At 42.5% G+C, this 20403-nt stretch overlaps 1 protein-coding gene across 1 annotated transcript in view; it reads right to left on the minus strand.

Moving 5' to 3' along the window:
* The window catches only part of LOC129818091 (polypeptide N-acetylgalactosaminyltransferase 10-like), a 110678-nt gene that overhangs the window by 16848 nt on the left and 73427 nt on the right, over positions 1-20403 (minus strand). Inside the window, exons 5-7 of the mRNA XM_055873658.1 lie at positions 7469-7654; positions 7090-7273; positions 1763-1880 (exon numbers count right to left, since the gene is read on the minus strand). Of these exons, the coding sequence (XP_055729633.1) occupies positions 1763-1880; positions 7090-7273; positions 7469-7654 (488 nt within the window). The remainder of the gene's footprint in view (positions 1-1762; positions 1881-7089; positions 7274-7468; positions 7655-20403) is intronic.

Below are 20403 nucleotides of genomic sequence, written 5' to 3' on the forward strand. Positions count from 1 at the left end.
CCAACTCCTATCACTTTAGCATCCAAGGCAGGGTCACTTTGCCTGACCTTTGAACCCTGTGCCCTCCCTGACCACCACACTCCACTTGGCATGTTATGTCTTCTCTAAAAACATATATATTTAATGAGAAAGTGGGATCAAAAGTTCTAGCAGAGTGCATTCTGTGGATTAGTGTGCAGCGCTGCTAATCCCTCCACCGCTTGACGACCTCTAAAACCACTGTGGTACGGAGCAGGGTGGGCAGTCTACAATAGAGAACCTATAACACTCTACAGCCAATGACAGTTACCAAAGCAGCACTCCAGAACCTCTTTCTCTCTGCCCACAATGGGGCCTAACATATGCATTTGTCAACTGAGGGGTGGGTTTTGGCAAATGTAAAGTGCTATTTAGAGTTATTTAATGTTTGTGGTTACATTTACATTAAAATAATACTTTAGCAGATACTCTTATGCATTCGCCTTAAGATAGCTAGGTGAGACAACATATCATAATTGTAGCAAGTACATTTTCCCTCAAAGTGTTTAGCAGCAAAATCAGTGCAAGTCGGCCAGGACAAGTGCATGTATTTTCATTGGCTATATTACCAAAGTATCATCTGACAGCAACAAAGAGAATATTCTCTTGTCTCTGCCATGGTATTATTATCCTTTTATATCAGTTTCTCTCTGCATTCCAACAGTGGAGTCACAGCATTACATTGGTAAAAGGCTACAGAATGATCTGAGTGAATTCTGGGCCGCTTTTAACATTTTGGTCTCCGTCCTATTCCCCGACCAGGCCTGAGATCTGTCAAGAGACTAGACGGCGAATCAACCTCTTTCATTTGATGAGAGGAAGGATAAGAGGATGGGTTGCGATGCACCCTCTCCACACTTTACCCAGGGTTTCATGTTCTAATGCAGTCTTTCGGCCAAGCAGAGGAGTGCCACTGACTTTCTGCAGACTTTACGTACACTGGCAGTACCACTGAGCTGAATATAAGTGAGTCTGCAAGAGCCTTGCTTTAAAACCACAATTAAATTATTTTGATGAGCTTTCCAAAACACTTTAGCTCCAAAGGGGAAGAGGAGGGCTGGGGATTGGAGACAATGGAGAGACTAGTGTGCCACTGACATGTGTACGAGTCCACATAATAAATGGCTATCCTATGGAGTAATTCATAGTGAGGCAGAACTCTAAAGCATAATCTAATATGGTTTCTGAGTATAATGGATGTAGGAGCTCTCGGAGAAGCAGAGCAGATTTGGACCATGAGGTGAAATCTAAATGCCAACTTCCACCATTGCCTTAGAGCTCGTTAGTTAATGGGCTTCTGATAAAACTAGGCAGCGGGGGCTTCAGCTTGTTGGTGGTGAGATTTGGTGTTCTTCAACCCTGGTCCTGGGGAACTACAGGATGTGCAAGCATTTGTTCCAGCCAAGCACTGACCTACCTGACTCAACTAGGCATCTTATCCATTTGCCATTTAGCAGATACTCCAGAGCAACTTACAGTAGTGAGTGCATACATTTTTGTACTTGTCCCCGGTGAGACTTGAGACTTGCAAGCGTATGCTTTACCAACTGAGCCACACGGGACCAACTTATTATGAAGGCCCTTATTATGAAGTGTTACAGTTCTACTAGGGTTGGAACAGAAGCCTGCACACCCTGTGCATCTCCAGGACAAAAAATACAAGAACACAGCTGTAAGTCAATAAGGTAATCTTCCCAAAAACAACAAAGCCGTCTTAATGTCCAGTGTCATTGTGGCGTTTTACCTTGAAAGAGATCTCGTACTGCTCTCCTCCCCAGATCTCCAGTCCTGTGTCATATCCTCCCAACTCCCAGAACCACTTTCTGTCCACGGCGAAGAGTCCACCAGCCATCACAGGAGACCTCAAGGACAAGAGGGGGGGTATACAATGCCAATACCGGTCACACTCATACCCCAACATGATGACACTGTCCTTTAAATCAAATCACTGGTTTCAGACCAGCCAAAAGGACAGGAAGATATTCATACAAATCAAAAGTGTGGAAATCAAGGTGGCGGCAATGGCAGGCCCGCGGATTACAGTCATCTTTATAGACTGTGCCAGACGAAGGCTTTAGAACGCAACTAGACTCAATTTGAGAGTTATGTGCACCCGGCTCAGCTTTTCCCGGGGGTTCTCTGAACAACACAGAAACAATTAAACCATCAACCACGGCTGAACCTGACTGGCATAATAGGTGTCATACTCAATGCATAATGGGAAACACATAATGACACTCCAGCTCCACTGTAGGATCGCTTCCCTCAAGTGGCTTTGAATGAAAATCAGGGCCTAAGTCTTGCTGTGAACCCCAAGGATGTACACCGTGTACAAAAGACTGACCAGGTGAATCCTGGTGAAAGCTATGATCCCTTATTGATGTCACAATCCATTTCAATCAGTGTAGATGAAGGGGAGTAGACAGGTTAAAGAAGGATTTTTAAGCCTCGAGACAATTGTGACCCGTTTCAGGAAACTAGGCGTATGTCGAAGGTCACTACTTCACACGATCGCCACTTGAACGTAATCTATGTAATTCATGTGCCTTAATAACAAACTTGTATGCCATCTGTAATTACGAATAAAAATATCAAAATTACGAGCCTAGTTGGTTTAGCCACAGAAAAAAACAGCAACCTTCCTGCTACCAATGATTGGCTGAGATAATGAGTGGGCTGCCGAGAGATGAGTTCAGATTGGTCTGCCATATTAGCATGCTTCTGTTTATTTGAGCTGGTTAGTATGTGTAGGTAAACCTGTCTAACGGGGCTTTTTCAAAAATATGTTGTTTAGTAGAACTGCATAAGTGTTGCTCTCCACCTTCTGGAGGACTGAGTTTTGAAATCAGTGGAATTAGAGTATGATAGGTAAGGAGATGGAGAAAACACCGGTCTCCGGATTACATTCTTCAAACTGGGCAACCATGGCATCCGTGACAGGGAGAAGTGTCCAACCATGATGTATACGGGTAAGATAGACTTCAGACTATTTCTGGTTTAGTGATCGATGACAAACGTGCTCGCTGCCCAGACGTACATAATTACAAAGAGGAGATTCTCCTGATTAAAATGGTGCCCGTCCTGAAAAAGATCTAAATATACACATTGTGAGATATTTGGCGAAATAGACCGGCATGCCTCTCCATAGGAAGACAATTGGGAGAGCACAGCGTTCCAAGGGCAAAAAATATTTTGGAGCTAGCATTTGATGACAACCGAGCTCGCTGCCCAGACTTACAAAATTAGAGAGGAGATTCTCATAACTAAAACGGCATCAGACCTTTAAAAAAAATCAAAATTTACACATTGCGAGATTTTTTGCGAAATAGACAGACATGCCTATGTAACCGGTGTGAAATGAATAGCTAGTTAGCGGGGTGGCGATAATAGTATTTCAAATAGCCTAATGAACTAACGTAAACTCACTCACTTTTGTACATCGCCTTGGTCCGTACATTTGACCTTATTTTAGCTTGACCTTATTAATACTTCCAGATCAACTGTAATTGTCAATACCATTGTAAAGCACAATTTCCCCCCTTTCCAACATAATCAATTACATGACCCCCACACTGCCTGTTTCTGCATAATTCAAAAAGGCAATGAGCTCAGTCGGGTCTTTAAAAAAATGGCGGGTGGGGAAGCGAAACAAATGTGTGATAGTGAGAAGGAGAGATGTTGTGTGGGAAAATAGCTTTTTTCCCACTCGATCTGTCCAACTTATCACCTTATCGCCTCTAAAATGTAAATAAAACACTATAGAGTTTATATAATGTGTCATTACATACCTATTTGAATGTGTGTCGAATTTAAATCATGTGCTAAAGTGATCTTAGAAGTAAACAGCGGCTTTGAGAATCGTGATCGCATGCAATGATGATGCAAAAAATGACTAGGTATCCCCCCTTACCCCGTCACTGTCCATTTCTTGTTTTTAAACGATGAGAGAAGTGCTACACCTGGTGGAGAGAGATTGTAAGACAGAAATAGTTGCTTTATGCGTGCTGTACGTTACGACATGACACGTCACAATGTAACGGAGGGTCCGTTTTTTCAACTTTTCTCCAATACATTAACATGTCGATCAACGCTTGAATAGAAACGTAGTTCACACGCCTGATTTTGAAGTCAACACAGTCGCTACAGTCCCATTAGTTCTTTGTAGCCTCGTATGAATGTTGCGGTTGCGCACATTTGTACAGAATGGGGTGAGTTTAGGTTAATAGGAACTGGCAGGGTTAAAAATGCCCTAAAATAAGGCCTGTTTTATCGTGATTACTTCAAAACAACGACAAGCAGCTGAGAAATATGGTCATATTATGAAACTGGGCTCCACGGCGGATGTAATTAAGTAGTTATCAGCAAAAAGCGTTGTTAAAAATGTAATGTGTCCAGCCTACCAAAAAGCAAGTATCCATTTCAATAGAATGTCACTGTGACAACTGTTGATAGACTTAGCTAGTAAATTCGCTCTGGCTATCTACTCCGATTTCAGACCACAGGTAAGATAGTCTAGCTAGCAAAATTTTCAGATATTACACATTTCTCATTTTGACAAAGTCATTTTCATTTCAAGTTAAAGTGTACTGTTAGCTAGCTAACAGTTGGCTCGCTACCTAACGTTACGTGTATGATCTTATTATTTGTATCCCAGAGCCATTTGCTTGGCTAGTTATAGCCTAATGTTAGCTAGCTAAAATTTAACCCGGTTGGTTAACTGCCGATTCATGCAGGGTAGCAACGTCATGAGTTGGGATTATGGTTCATTGTTTACCTAGCTAGCTAGCTACATGTCTTAACAAAAGATTCCACTATGCAAGTAACCATTTCGTGTGCATTTATAAATACAGTCTGGCCATCTACTCCGATTTCAAAGCACTCTCGTCTGAGTGTGCCAGAGCGCAGAATAACTGAACAATTTACAAACGCTCAATACCCGTTGAATATGGCCGGTGTCAGTAAACGTTGGCAAAAAAGTATAATTAAATTGTTGCCAGCGGTACAGTTAAAGCCACCAACGCTCCGGATAACATGAAAACTGCCTAACCAGCTCTGCTAGGGCGAGTAAAATGGTCAGAGTGGGGAGTTCGCTCATTTGTGTCTGGAAGTCGCTAGCAAGCTAGTCAATGTCAGCTTGGGTGCTTGATTGCTGTTGTGAGGTCAGAACGTTCGGATCAACCCTTAAAGACATGGTTTGGGCTAAAACTTAAGAGGGTGTGAACGATGCTGAATGACAGCATTCAGACAAAGAGCTCTCCAGCTGGTACCAAAACATTAAAAAGGCCCGTTTCTTAAAAGTGAGCTAACAAGTTTATGAACTTTCAAAGCAGAATTACTTTCCCATTGTTCCTCAAATGCAGTGCATGATATACCAGCTCTGTCTGCTTTTATCCAATGTAAAAAAAACACAATTTCAAATTTTGATACATAAGACTGAATCAAGGCGGTTGGTTACAATTGAGACATGGATTATGTATGTGTGCCATTCAGAGGGTGAATGGGAAAGACAAAAGGTGCATTTGAACAGGGTATGGTAGTAGGTGCCAGGTGCAACGGTTTGAGTGCGTCAAGAACTGCAACATTGCTGAGTTTTTCACGCTCAACAGTTTCCCCATGTGTGTCGAGAATCGTCCGCCACCCAAAGGACATCCAGTTAACGTCAGGCCAGTGGTCAAAAACGGGTAATTGATGAGAGGACAAAGGAGGGTGACAATTGTGTAGAACAACGGACGTGCTACTGTCCATGCCCCGACGGATTGAGGCTGTTCTGAGTGCAAAAGGGGGTGCTGCTCAGTATTAGGAAGGTGTTCTTAATGTTTTGTACACTCTGTGTACATAGTCATGTCAAAACGTGTGTGTGTGTGTGTGTGTGTGTGTGTCAGAGATACACATTTGGCTAAGTATTAATTATGTGTGTATCCATTTGGGGCAAAAAGGATAGTCATTTGCACCTCAGTGATTTGATGAGCCGTCACTCTCTGGACATTCAAACTCATCTGACGGGTTCTAATAAAACAGAGTGGCAGACAGGTAATGATGAATGTAGTGTTTACCGACGGCCCGTAAAGGCAGACAGGATTTGAAGGGACACACTGGAGAGGTGTCCCTGACTGGAAGGGCTGTCAGAGGGAGACAATTAAACAGAAAACAAGGTGTCCAAATGAGACACACTACGGTCTCCGTCTCAGATTACAGGCCCTCCCAAAAGAACAGGCCCTGGCAACACACACACGTCCCGCATGAACGCCATGGGCTGTCATGGATACCAGTGGTCCCCTCCATCTCTAAATTGGAGGCAGAGATGAACCCTCACTGGATTGATATTGGAGAGTGGGAGAAAAGTTTGACATTTCACTCTGACTCATGAGAGAGCCGGACAGGGAGGAAGACAGGCAGGCACACATCTGGGTCCTAAGCCTCTCCGTTAGGATGATCAATTAAGGAAACAGGGCAGATAGTGGGAGGCTGGAAGCTCAGAGCATTCCGGGGCTTCCCAAGAATTAGGAAAAATCCTGAAGTAGCTAGAACGGTAACAGTCAAGTTCAGTTTTTTTTAAATCTAACAAGGGCAAATGGTTTTGGAGCATTCAAAAAGGCAGACGTCTTTGGCAGTCAACAGCCGTGAACCCGCAGGCTGCACCGCACAGATAAGGAAGGAAGGTAACCGTGGAGACAGTGATGTTTTTTGCAAAGCACTTATCAAAATAGGTCTGCTCGTCCGACGTTACTCCCTCACTGGTGCCATGTCGTTCCTATTCCACCCCTCAGATTTCCATCATGCTATCCTGTATCACTGTAAGAATTAGAATCCCATTTAATCGACCATGAATATTCAGAGTCACAATTTAGTTGATATTCCCAATTTCTGTCTATTGACCTCCAAGGGAGCGCTCACAGAAGCGTGGAGCCCAGGGAAGCCTTGCCTCATCTTGCAATGAAAGAGGGGAGCATATTGTCTAACAGGCCAGTAGCCATGGAGTCCTTCACACTAGCATGGACTTGACTCCCCCCCCCCCCCCCCATGTGCTGATTTGCTGGGCCCTGATGTGTTGTCTGGTCCAGTAATACTCACTCGAAGGGTTCACTAGAGTCCTCTTTTGACAGCTCAGAGGGGATGGGGATGCGTTTGTAGTACATCTCCCAGTCAAACGCTCCTCGCATGGCGTCACCGGCCTGTGTCTCGTAACCAAAGTTGTCATGGTCGATCACGTCGATCATTGGACAGACAATGGACTTCCTGTTTGTGGCGATACGGTCTGAGAGAGCGAGAGAGAAAGAGGTACACGGCCAAAGTCAAACAAACAGTGTTACCGTGAAATGTCCCCCCTTTGGAAAAGGTAATGGGCACATTGTACAGATCAGTAATTATATTCTAGTATATTCATCTACCACAGAATGACCAGAAAGCAACTCCATAGCAAAGCTCAGTGTGTTCTAACAGAATGACTTACCCAGCAGCGGGGGCAGCCAGTTGACGTTGGCTTCACAGTGCGAGTCGAGGAAAGTGATGACCTCTCCCTTGGCGGCTGCCGCCCCCAGCAGACGTGTCCTGATGAGCCCCTCCCTCTTCTTGGTGCGCAAGATCCTCACCTTGGGCATCCGCACCATGTACTCTTCCAGAGACGTCTTAAGGTGCTCTACAGGGAGAGAGACGAGTTACAACACACACAGAACATGCATGCAGACACACATATGCACACTGCATCGCTTTAGTAAGGACTCCAGGAGCTCTGGAGGACAGACCCATCCACACAAAAGGACAAACACATATGAAAACAGATTTTTTTCAGGTGCTTTGTGGACAAGGAGAGATTAAAATGCGCATGGAGAGTGGTTAATGAGGAACGGTGCGCATAAAGACATGGCCAAAGAAGACCCTCGACTGCTGCAGTGAGTGCTTACAAAAGCAGGCTTCCCCACATGAATATGAAGAAAAAGTCTACAGGCATAACAGACATGGGCAGCTGCTTCAACAAACATGTCAAAGGGCTCTGACGCTGACATTTTTTACAAAGAGCACATGTGCTCCTAAGTCGGAAAATGTAGGAGCACATACAGAAATGTAGGAGTACAATGAAAAATATTCTAGGTATTAATCCATTACAGTCTAAGCCGGGGGAAAGGGTTCTACCAAGGCTCATTTTGCTATTTGATTTTGAATTTTAATACCCCTTGAAGTATCAAAATAAAATAAATCATTTTTTTTGATGAAACATTTATTTTGGCTTTACTGCTATTAGGCCATAGAAACGCATTAAATAACAGATTCACAACATGGACCAACAGATAGTCCCCTAAAAAAATCTAAAGGAAGTTTGTTCTTAAGTGTGTGTCCTATATCTGAGTGATAAAAAATATCAGGATATAGATATCTATTGATCTATATATATCTATATAGATATATCTACATCTATATCCATATCCACATACACAGTGGCAAGAAAAAGTGTATGTGAACCCTTTGGAATTACCTGGATTTCTGCATAAATTGGTCATCAAATTTTATCTGATATATTGAATACATCATTTAAAGATTCACAGTGTAGGTTGGAAAAAGTATGTGAACCCCTAGTCTAATGACTTCTCCAAAAGCTAATTGGAGTCAGGAGTCAGCTAACCTGGAGTCCAATCATCAATGAGATGAGATTGGAGATGTTGGTTAGAGCTTCACTCACAAAATTTGAGTTTGCTATTCACAAGAACCATTGCTTGATGTTAACCATGCTTCAAACGAAAGAGATATCAGAAGACCTAAGATTATTGTTTATTTGCATAAAGCTGGATATCAGAAGACCTAAGATTATTGTTTATTTGCATAAAGCTGGAAAGGGTTACAAAAGGATCTCTAAAAGCCTTGATGTTCATCAGTCCACGGTAAGATAAATTGTCTATAAATGGAGAAAGTTCAGCACTGTTGCTACTCTCCCTAGGAGTGGCCATCCTGCAAAGATGACTGCAAGAGCACAGCACAGAATGCTCAATGAAGTTAAGAAGAAACCTTGAGTGTCAGCTAAAGACTTACAGAAATCTCTGGAACATGTTAACATCTCTGATGAGTCTACAATACGTAAAACACTAAACAAGAATGGTGTTCATGGGAGGACACCACGGAAGAAGCCACTGCTGTCCAAAAAAAAAACATTGCTGCACTTCTGAAGTTTGCAAAAGTGCACCTGGATGTTCCACAGCGCTACTGGCAAAATATTCTGTGGACAGATGAAACTACAGTTGAGTTATTTGGAAGGAACACACTGTGTGGAGAAAACAAAGGCACAGCACACCATCAAAACCTCATCCCAACTGTAAAGTATGGTGGAGGGAGCATCATGGTTTGGGGCTGCTTTGCTGCCTCAGGGCCTGGACAGCTGGCTATCATCGACAGAAAAATGAATTCCCAAGTTTATCAATACATTTAGCAAAATAATGTTAGGCTATCTGTCCGCCAATTGAAGCTCAACAGGACAACGACCCAAAACACAGAAGTAAATCAACAACAGAATGGCTTCAACAGAAGAAAATACACCTTCTGGAGTGGCCCAGTCAGAGTCCTGACCCTCAACCCGATTGAGATGCTGTGGCATGACCTCAAGAGAGCAGTTCACACCAGACACCCCAAGAATATTGCTTAACTGAAAAAGTTTTGTAAAGAGGAATGGTCCAAAATTCCACCTGACCGTTGTGCAGGTCTGATCTGCAACTACAGAAAACGTTTGGTTGAGGTTATTGCTGCCAAAGGAGGGTCAACCAGTTATTAAATCCAACAGGTCACATACTTTACCACCTTGCACTGTGAATGTTTACACAGTGTGTTCAATAAAGACATGAAAACATATATTTGTTTGTGTGTTATTAGTTTAAGAAAACTGTGTTTGTCTATTGTTGTGACCTAGATGATGATCAGATCAAATTTTATGACCAATTTATGCAGAAATCCAGGCATTTCCAAAGGGTTCACAGTTTTTCTTGCCACTGTATATAATATATATTTTTTTACATGTATCTAACCCGTTATTTTTGTCCCTAAACAGTCAAAGCCGAGGGGGGGGGGGGGGGGGGGGGGGGTCCTACTAAGCTGCAGTGCATTCAGAAAATATTCAGACCCCTTTTAGAATAAGGCTGTAACGTACCAAAATATGGAAAAAGCGAAAGGGAATGAATACTTTCTATATGCTTTCATATATTTTTTTCAGATGAGTCATGAAAACAGCATCCTAGAGCAAAACAACCAACGTGTTTGTGAGAGTCTATTAGTGTGTAGCCCAAACTTTCGGACCCTACAGACAGAAGTTGGCAGATCGACTATACAAACTTCAGACGATCCCCAAGACACTTGTGGGCGTCGTAGAGCAAAATGGAGAACACCATTATGCTCTTGATTGTCTCATCTTTCCATAGAAGAAACGCTACAGACGATTTTGTAAGAAGACTGATTTTCAGGATGTCTCATGGTCTGACAAACACCACTCTAGCTCTTTCAACGCAGATGCGGAAGTGCGACATCGGCGGATACGGTGCAGAGACGCATCCAATCTAAAAAAACAGATACCTCTAGCTTAAACTGATGGATTTTTATGGGGAGTTTTTCATTATGCTAATTAGATTTCCACAGGGAAATTTATGAGCATATGCGACCAAAATGGTAGCACTCTAGAGCCCTGTGTCAATGGCCACACTAATCCCTCGAGACCTTATTATTTTACTGTCAATGCTTAAAAAAGACTTTTACAGCACAGGACTCACTTCACTTCATTTGTAGTCTTCACTCTTCAGTGAGTATCTTTAGCAAGACAATTAACATTTTGGCAATGTTATAAGAACAAGAGGACGGGTTAAATTATGACAAAAGGTATTTAAGCATTCCTTTAGAAATGTAATTCATAGCGTAGATAAATAGCGGCTAGAACTACTCTCGCATAGATGGAAGAAAATGAGTTATTGGTAGCGGTGTTTTTTTCAACACGTTTCTCCCAATCTCAAATATATTTTCAGAGCAGTAGCAACACCGCTTAATCAATCCAAGCGAGTTAAACGTAAGCCTACATTCAGTTCACAGAGAACATTCTCTTTCACAATAACCACCTGGCCATTCTGACTGGATAATATAACATGTCGTATATGGACTTGGTTGTTCTCCGTTCGCCTCATGCTTCAAGGTCAGTGTGTAACAGAAAGACAAACACCATCTATGTGCAACCGAATGAACTCAACACTGATTACATCAAATTCACATTAAGGCCCTCATAATGGATTAAGGCGATTGAAGGCAAATTTCCATCAAACCTCTCCTGCCCCCCTCACACTAACCATCACCTCCCTATTCCAGCCACAGAGGAGAGACCCATATCCTGTCTCTTCAATATACGTGAGCAAGCCAGTAATGAAATCCATCCAATTCTCCCACTCTCCTGTGTTCCCTCTTCCTCATTCCCTCTCTCGCAGAAGTGCCCAGATGCAGGCACATTACCGAGTTATTCTATCCGACACCACAGTAAAAAACTTAGGGTGAAAACATGAGTACATACAGTGGGTATTATAAGTATTCACTCACCTTGGATCTTTACACATTTTGTGGGACTGAAATAGATGTAATTGTTTTTTGTTGTCATTGGGCTACACAAAATACTCCAATGTCAAAGTGAAGAGCAAATTCTACAACTAAAAAAAAAAAAAGTACAACTAAAATTTAGTTGTTGCATAACTATTCACCCGTTAAATAAGTTCAGGAGTAAAATATGGGTTAACAAATTACATAAGTTAAATGGACTGAAATAATATGGGTTGACGTGATTTAATTCACTACCCCTTCCTCTGTCCCCCATACATACAATATCTGTAAGGTCCCTCAGTCAAGTATTACATTTCAAGCACCGACTCAACTACGAAGACCTGGGAGCTTTTCGAAAGCCACAAAGGGCAGTGATTGGTAGATGGGTAACAATAACAGACATTGAATATCTCTTTAGGCATAGTCAAGTTAATAATTTTGCTGTGGATGAGGTATTAAACCACCTGGACAAAGACACAGTCGTCCTTCTGGACTGAGCTGCAAGACAGGAAGGAAACTGTCAGGGATGTTACCATGAGGCCATTGGTGATTTTAAAATAGCTACAGAATTGAATGGTTATGATGGGAGAAAACTGAGGATGGATCAATAACACTCTACAATAATGACCTAAATGACAGAGTGAAAAGAATAATACAAACATACAGATTTTTAAAAATCCAAAACATGCATCCTGTATGCAACAAGTCACTAAAGTAATACTGCAACAACAAAAACACGACAAAGGAATACACTTTGTCCTAAATGGAAAGCCTTATGTTTCAGGCAAATCCAACACAACATTGGCTAACTGCCTGCTTATTTTCAAGCATGGTGGCGACTGCATCATGGCATAGCTATGCTTGAAATCCTCAAAGACTGGGGAGTTTTTCCCCCAGGATAAAATAAATGAGATGGAGCTAAGCACAGGCAAACTCCTAGAGGAAAACCTGCTTCAGTCTACTTTACACTAGAAATTCACCTTTCAGCAGGATAATAACCTACAACACAAAGCGAAATCTACATTGGAGTTGCTTACCAAGAAAAGTGAATGTTCCTGAGTGGCCAAGTTACAGTTTTGACTTAAATCTGCTTGACAATCTATGGCAAGACTTGAAAATAGCTGTCTAGAAATGACCAACACCTTGACAGAGCTTGAAAAAGAATATTGAAAATAATAATGGCTCTTAGAGACATACCCAAGAAGACTCTTGCTGCCAAAAGGTGTTCCCAACTAATCTTTAAATAAAAAAGAACCTTCACATGGACAGAGTATTTTGTGTAGATCATCGACAAAAACCAATTAAATACAGTTTTATCCGACTTTGTCACAAAATGTGAAGAAATCCAAGGGGGGGGGGGGGGGTGAATACTTATGATGCCCACAGTACCTAATTTCTGACAGTGTCGCTTAAGAGGGCGCGCGTCTTTTCGGTCCCTGCTCAAATTTTTTCTATGGCTAATTTTGCGTTAATTACTACTTTGTTTGATCAGAATGTTTATGCAATAATTTCCTACGATAAAAAAAACGTCCGGATCATTTATCGGAAACTACACACCTCTCAGCCTCCCAGAACCGGAATACTACTTTCACTCTATTGTTCCCCGCACAGCAGGCTTGCCTGTTGCTCCTGGCCGAGATGATCTAAGGCTCCTGTTCACTTGACCTGGAGTTTCTGATGCTAAAATGCCGACCCCACTATATGAAGAGGGAATTCAAGTGTGTTATTATCACAGATGTGTACAAACCACCACAAGCAAACGCCATTGCGTCACTCAGCGAACTGTACAAGATCATTAGACAGCCGGAAACAGTCCTTACCGTCACACGTGACTTCAACCAAGTCCGTCTAAAACGCATTTTCCCAAAATATCCCCAACATTTATCCAGCCCCACAAGAGGATCCAGCGTGCTTGACAATGTATACACAAACATCTGTGACACATACATAGCCATCCCGTCCCCACTTCGGCCAATCAGATCGGCCAATCAAAATATGCAAAAATAGAGAAAATCAGAAAGGGGACAAATACTTTATCACAGCACCGTAAGTCAAATGTCTTCTACAGACCTGGCTTCCCCTTCCACCCTGAGCAATCGGTAAACATTTACCCGTTTCGAGTTTCTATTTCACATCGTCCACCTCCATTTTGCTGTAACGTGTTACGGTGTTCGGAGTTTGTTATATCTAATTGTTGCGTCAAAAACAGAACACTCAAAACATGAGCACAATGGCAGCTCTTCCTTTAGAGAACTCCAGGCCTCAAGAGGGCAGATAACCCAAAAACACAGGTGGAACTAAATAATTGAGCCAGGATTTCTGGAGGGACTACTTTTACATGCGCACCTGGCAGATAAGCATGGGTATAAAATGTTTGGGCTTAGCTTTGCTTGGGTCCTCAACATACAAACAGCTCATTGTTCAACCCTAAAAACTCAACTGGTATGTAATGTTTGGAATTATTTATTAATGTTGCATCCAGTGCTTAGCACAATTTACATGTTTAACTCTGGTAGGAGTGGTGACTTCTTTTGTTGTGGATATTTTCTGACTGCAGAAGTAATTGCTTGAAGTGCTAGATTGAATTGTTTAAACGGTTACTTTATTCAAATCCATGCTTTGTTGCTGTGTCATGCATTGTTTATTGTGTAAAATAATGCATGTTTATTCTCTGTTTAAGGTTATCAACCTATTCCTATTCCCTATTCCTTATTCCTCTGTCATTCAACTACTCTATTCAACAAATCAACTGTTTCAACATATTCAACAAATGGCATCAAAACCATAATAAAACACTGGAAAGGAATTGTTGTCCCTTTGCATCCTTCACGTGTTGAGCAAGCCGTTTTCAAGTTTGGGCAGAGCTGAAATAATTATAACACCTAGACAACTTGACACTAATATATTGATGTGATTATGATATTCTGTAGGTATGACCTTATTGGTCACATGCATGCAATGCTGACATGTTTCACATAAAGAGAGCAAGAGTTGGGAATGTTTTTCCTAAACAAATTAGGGATTTTGGTAATAGGACTTTTCAGTCAGAGAAACAAGTAAAAAACAAAATGGCTGAAATTGTTGCAGCTTCAGCATGGACAACTCTGAAAAAACACTTGCAGTGCTGTGGTGTTTTTCTGCTGCAGCAGGGAGGAGAGAGACAACGTGAGCCAGTTACACAGGCACTTGCTGTAAATAACACAGCTTGGCCATTGGGCTCCCTTGAGTCACCTGTGTCTTAATTACTTAATCAAACAGTGCATTTAAAGCATCAAACAAGCTCAGTGCATATAGTTGATTTTATTCAAAACATAGGGCTGTCTACATTGTAAAATACTTGTTTTTCAATTTTGATTGTTCTTTTTGATCAATCAATTTCAGACGACTCTCGGTCGACCATGACTTTATTTTTTTTTTTGGGGGGGGAGACCTAGTAATCACTCTGTGTACGGAACACACACCTTTCATTAAATGGCCTTACCTTTGGATATGTACAATATAAGCACAAAGCAAAAGGCCCCTTTTACAGCAGGACACAATGGCTGCTCACCACCAAACTTCCCACAATCAAGTGAATGACATTTTAACTGCCATCTTAAATAAGCATGCCACTTTCAAAAAGAATTGAACTAAGAACAGATATAGCCTTTGGTTCACTCCAGACTTGACTGCCCTTGACCATCACAAAAACATCCTGTGGCATACTGCACTAGCATCTAATAGTCCCTGCGATATTGAACTTTTCAGGGAAGTCAGGAACCAATATATACAGTCAGTTAAGAAAGCAAAGACTAACTTTATCAAACAGAAATGTTTCCTGCAGCACTAATTCCAAAAATGTTTGGGACACAAGTCCGTGGAGAATAAGAGCACCTTCTCCCAACTGCCCACTGGACTGAGGCTAGGAAACACTGTCACCACCGATAAATCCATGATAAATGAGAATTTCAATAAGCATTTCTCAACGGCTGGCCATGCTTTTCACCTGGCATCCCCAAACTCGGCCAACAGCTCTGCACCACCCGAAGCAACAGGCCCAAGCACCCCCCCCCCCCCGGCAAAATCTGGATCCCTACAAGTCAGCTGGGCTAGACAATCTGGACCCTCTCTTCCTAAAATGATCCGCCGCCATTTTTGCAACCCCTATCACTAACCTGTTCAACCTCTTTCGTATCATCTGAGACTCCTAAAGATTGGAAAGCGGCCGCAGTCATCCCTCTCTAAGGGGGAGACACTCTAGACCCAAACTGTTTCAGACCTATATCCATTCTGCCCTGCCTTTCTAAAGTCTTCAAAAGCCAATTTAACAAACAGATCACTGACCATTTCGAATCCCACTGTACCGTTTCCGCTATGCAATCCGGTTTCCGAGCTGGTCACGTGTGCACCTCAGCCATGCTCAAGGTCCTAAACGATATCATAACTGCCACCGGTAAAAGACAGTACTGTGCAGCCGTCTTCATTGACCTGGACAAGGCTTTCGACTGTCAATCACCACATTCTTATCGGCAGACTCAACAGCCTTGGTTACTGTAATGACTGCTTGCCTGGTTCACCAACTACTTCTCAGACAGAGTTCCGTGTGTCAAATCGGAGGGCCTGTTGTTCGGATCTCTGGCAGTCTATGGGGGTGCACAGGGTTCAATTCTCGGGCCGACTCTTTTCTCTGTATATATCAATGATGTCACTCTTGCTGCGGGTGATTCTTCAAGTTAAGCATCTCAAATCCAAAATAAAATCTAAAATCGGCTTCCTATTTCGCAACAAAGCCTCCTTCACTCATGCTGTCAAACATAACCTCGTAAAACTGACTATCCTGCCGATCCTTGACTTCGGCGATGTCATTTACAAATAAGCCTCCAACACTCTACTCAGCAAATTGGCTGCAGCCATCCGTTTGTCACCAAAGCCCCATATACTACCCACCACTGCGACCTGTATGCTTTCGTTGGCTGGTCCTCGCTACATATTCATCGCCAAACCCACTGGCTCCAGGTAATCGATAAGTCTTTCCTAGGTAAAGCTCCGCCTTATCTCAGCTTACTGGTCACCATAGCAACACCCACCTGTAGCACGCGCTCCAGCAGGTATATTTCACTGGTCATCCCCAAAGCCAACACCTCCTTTGGCCGCCTTTCCTTCCAGTTCCCTGCTGCCAATGACTGGAACTAATTGCAAAAATCACTGAAGTTGGAGACTTATTTCCCTTACTAACTTCAAGCGTCAGCTGTCAGAGAAGCTTACCGATCGTAAATAGCCCATCCAACTACCTACCTCATCCCCATATGTTTGTTTTTCTGCTCTTTTCACACCAGTATTTTTACTTACACATCCTCATCTGCACATTATCACTCGTGTTAATTGCTAAATTGTAATTACTTCGCCACTATGGCCTATTTATTGCCTTACCTCATTTGCACACATTGTATATAGATTTTTCTATTGTGTTATTGACTGTACTGTTATTGACTGTACTTTTACTTTTATTTGTTGCTTATTGTCGCTCTGTGTTGTTGCTCACTGCTTTGCTTTATCTTGGCCAGGTCGCAGTTGTAAATGAGAATTTGTTCTCAACTGGCCTACCTGGTTAAATAAAGGTGAAATAAAAAAATAAAGCAAGATGCATTCAAAACGCAGCGGTAACAGCATTAGGGGGAAAATGATCATGCACGACATCAGGTATTTGTGTCGGCCATCAGGCTGGAATTGGAAGAAGGGCCACCGAATAATTTCTAATAGAATAGTAATACAATGTAAAGAATTGCAGAGGGAAATGCAATGCCCGGGGGACTGTTTCCAATGCCTCGCCGCTGCCTGATAAATGGACCAGCCCAACAGAACAATCTCATATTGGGAGCCTGTGGAACAAAACGAGTGTCTCCTCAAAAAATGACCGAGCATTAAAATATAACCTGGGCTGCTGCTCCTCCCAGACACTAGGCAACAGGGGCCATGAGTTACAAATAGGAGTCTGTCACTGGCCTCCCTTCCTTGGCAGCCACAAATTGGATTCTGATGAGCGGGGGAAAAGCAATGACCCATTCAAAACTTTTTCTAAAGCTGTTGCTGGGCTACTAAAAGTGGCTCACAAAATGTGCTTAACCCTCTCGGTCTGATTTCGCAATGGTCGGGGCTTGTCTTTCTGGCTGCCCCAAAGTGACAGCTGGGTCACTAAAAACATTTCCTGAATGGTCCAATGGCTACCAACCTGAGGCCAGTTTCTCAGTCTGTCTGTCTCTCCCTTTCGTTTTGCTCTCTTTCCCTCCCTCCGTCTTTCTCCCTCTACCCCTCTCTTGCCATCTCGCAATCTTTCACTGTCACTCATTCTCGCTCACTCACTCGCTTTACCTCCCCCGCACTCTCTTTGGCAGGATGTGTCGTGGCTAGTGAGTAGACTGTCCGCTGCCGGCTCTTTAGGGAACATGCACTGACCAAATTAAAAACCATCTCCCTGGATCACAGTATTAAAAAATCTGAAACACAAATAACCTCAAGTTACACAACCCCCACCCCCACATCTGTTACACAACCCCCACGATGAAATGCCCTGGCTGTGGTAGAAAAACACCACAACAGATAAAAAGGTCAGGGAGAAAGAATAACACCATATGGTGGGCACAGCAACATCTTACAGTTAGAGGTCAACACTCAATTCTCCACGACATTTACATTTGGTTTAACTATCTTCTAGGCTGTTAGAATATTCCAGATTGAGCTCTGCTTTGACATTGGAACAAGGGCTATGGGGCTTGCGTCACTCAGGAAGGCAAAGGCAGGTCCCCCATACGCACCGGCAATAAATCACAGGTAATGAATTGACCATTATGAAATTTTGGCTAATTCCGACTGAAGCGCGCTGACAGGAACATTACATCATGGTCCCCTGGATGTCCTGTGATTAAACAGCGGAACATTTGCATTGTGAAGTGAATGCGAGGGAAAAGGTTATGGCGTCAAATTATGACTGGTTAATTTCACCTGCATAATTTATCCCGACGACTCATCCGGTTTACTCAAACAGGGACGGCAATTAATCAGTGGAATGAGCAGCACCACGCTCTGCAAACACATTAGTCTTTATTAAATGTGGGACAAGGGAGATGATTGGGGCTGTGACATCATCAACGGTAATCATTTTACGGTACAGAAGAGGCGTTTACAACCAGGCGCCTCAAAAACATTTCTGCTTGGGGGAACATATCACATTTTCCAAAACTTTAGGCCTAATTGAATGAAAACAAAAAGAGAAGCGAGTCACGCAAGCAGCAGCAACTATGTAAAGTTCCAAACGGCAAAACAGTCACATTGATTAATATATTGCTAATTAAGTTTTTCTATTGGTTTCTTTCAGCATATTGTATCAAAGGTCGGTAATGTAATTTCAAGTCTGTAAAAGAACCCCTTGACTCAAGTGCAGCTTCAGCTACAACAGTCACAAACAACCTTGATATGCCTGGCGCATTTAAACCGACCTACCCTTTTTAAAATAACTTTTCAATACACAGTAGCAATGTGCATTGTGTGCTGATTACCTGAAGTGACAAAATCCGTAAACTCTTACCCAGTAACTTAAAGGAAAAATCCACCCAGAACCACAAATTCCTATAAATGTACAGTGTTAAATAACACAGAATTTTTTGGGTGAACAAATCTTAAATTTTGTCGTTATAAGGTTGGTAGCAACGTGAAAATCGTTGTGGAAATCTGTTGCAGCTTAAGTCGACAACTAAACCCATAATTCAATGATCTCTACATGGGCTGGCTGGCTAGCTTGCTAGGTAGCAAGCTAGCAAATGTACTACACACTAACGAAGTCAATATCAGCATGTGAAGTAGCTCGTTAGCTGTAAAAATTGCCTAAACAAACAGCACTATCAATTTAGGAGTCTACAATCTCACCACGTTCAACCGGCAGATCGATGTGCCTTGCAGAGTGGAGTCTGACATTCGCAACAGCACCATGCATTGCACCCTGGTCTGAAGAGGCAGACAACTAGGAGAAATGAGGTGGACCCACATTTCTCCAGGTTGGAATATCGCAGATATAATCAATGGCTAATTCGAGAGAAGACAACTTTCCCGCGTTATGACAATAGGCAGCATTGAAATCTGACATGTATGATAAGACGTATTCCTTTTAACTTCTAGTGTAGTGAGAGCAGCTTAATCGTAATGCTATGTCATACTGGGCAATTTCTGCCTTGAACAGCAATAGCTCAAATACCCATGAAAACATCAAACGACGTCGGGAATCGATGGTACATCGCTCAGAGATTTTTCTATTTTTGTAAATGTTTATTCACCCTTTATTTAACAAGGCAAGTCAGTTAAGACAAATTCTTATTTACAATGACGGCAAACCCCGGCCAAACCCAGATGACGCTGGGCCAAATTTCCGCCGCCCTATGGTCTATGGGCCTCCCAATCACGGCCAGATGTGATGCAGCCTGGATTCAAACCAGGTACTGCAGTGTCTTAGACCACTGAGCCCCGAGAGATGCACAAAAACAATATAACATTTAAAAATGGGTAAGTCTTTCCTTTAAAATAAATTAACAAGTTCATGACCATGAGCATTTACTAACAAAAACAAATATAGTAGTTCCATTAACTCAAAGTACAGTAACTCCAGTGAGTTTGCAGTGTAAAGCAACTGAGTGTTTGGATGTAAACTGCTGTGGGCTGGAGACAATGCGTCTCGGAATAGGAGAGACCGAGGGATGGTACAGTACATTTGGGGACACTTGATGAGTAGCAGAGACAACCTCTGGGTCCCACAGCCATGTCGTCCTAATGCACTTCTTTATTCAATTAGCCTCCAATTATAGTGAAGGCAATAAG

Source organism: Salvelinus fontinalis, chromosome 2 (assembly GCF_029448725.1).
Source record: "Salvelinus fontinalis isolate EN_2023a chromosome 2, ASM2944872v1, whole genome shotgun sequence".
In the NCBI taxonomy this organism is placed as follows: Eukaryota; Metazoa; Chordata; class Actinopteri; order Salmoniformes; family Salmonidae; genus Salvelinus; species Salvelinus fontinalis.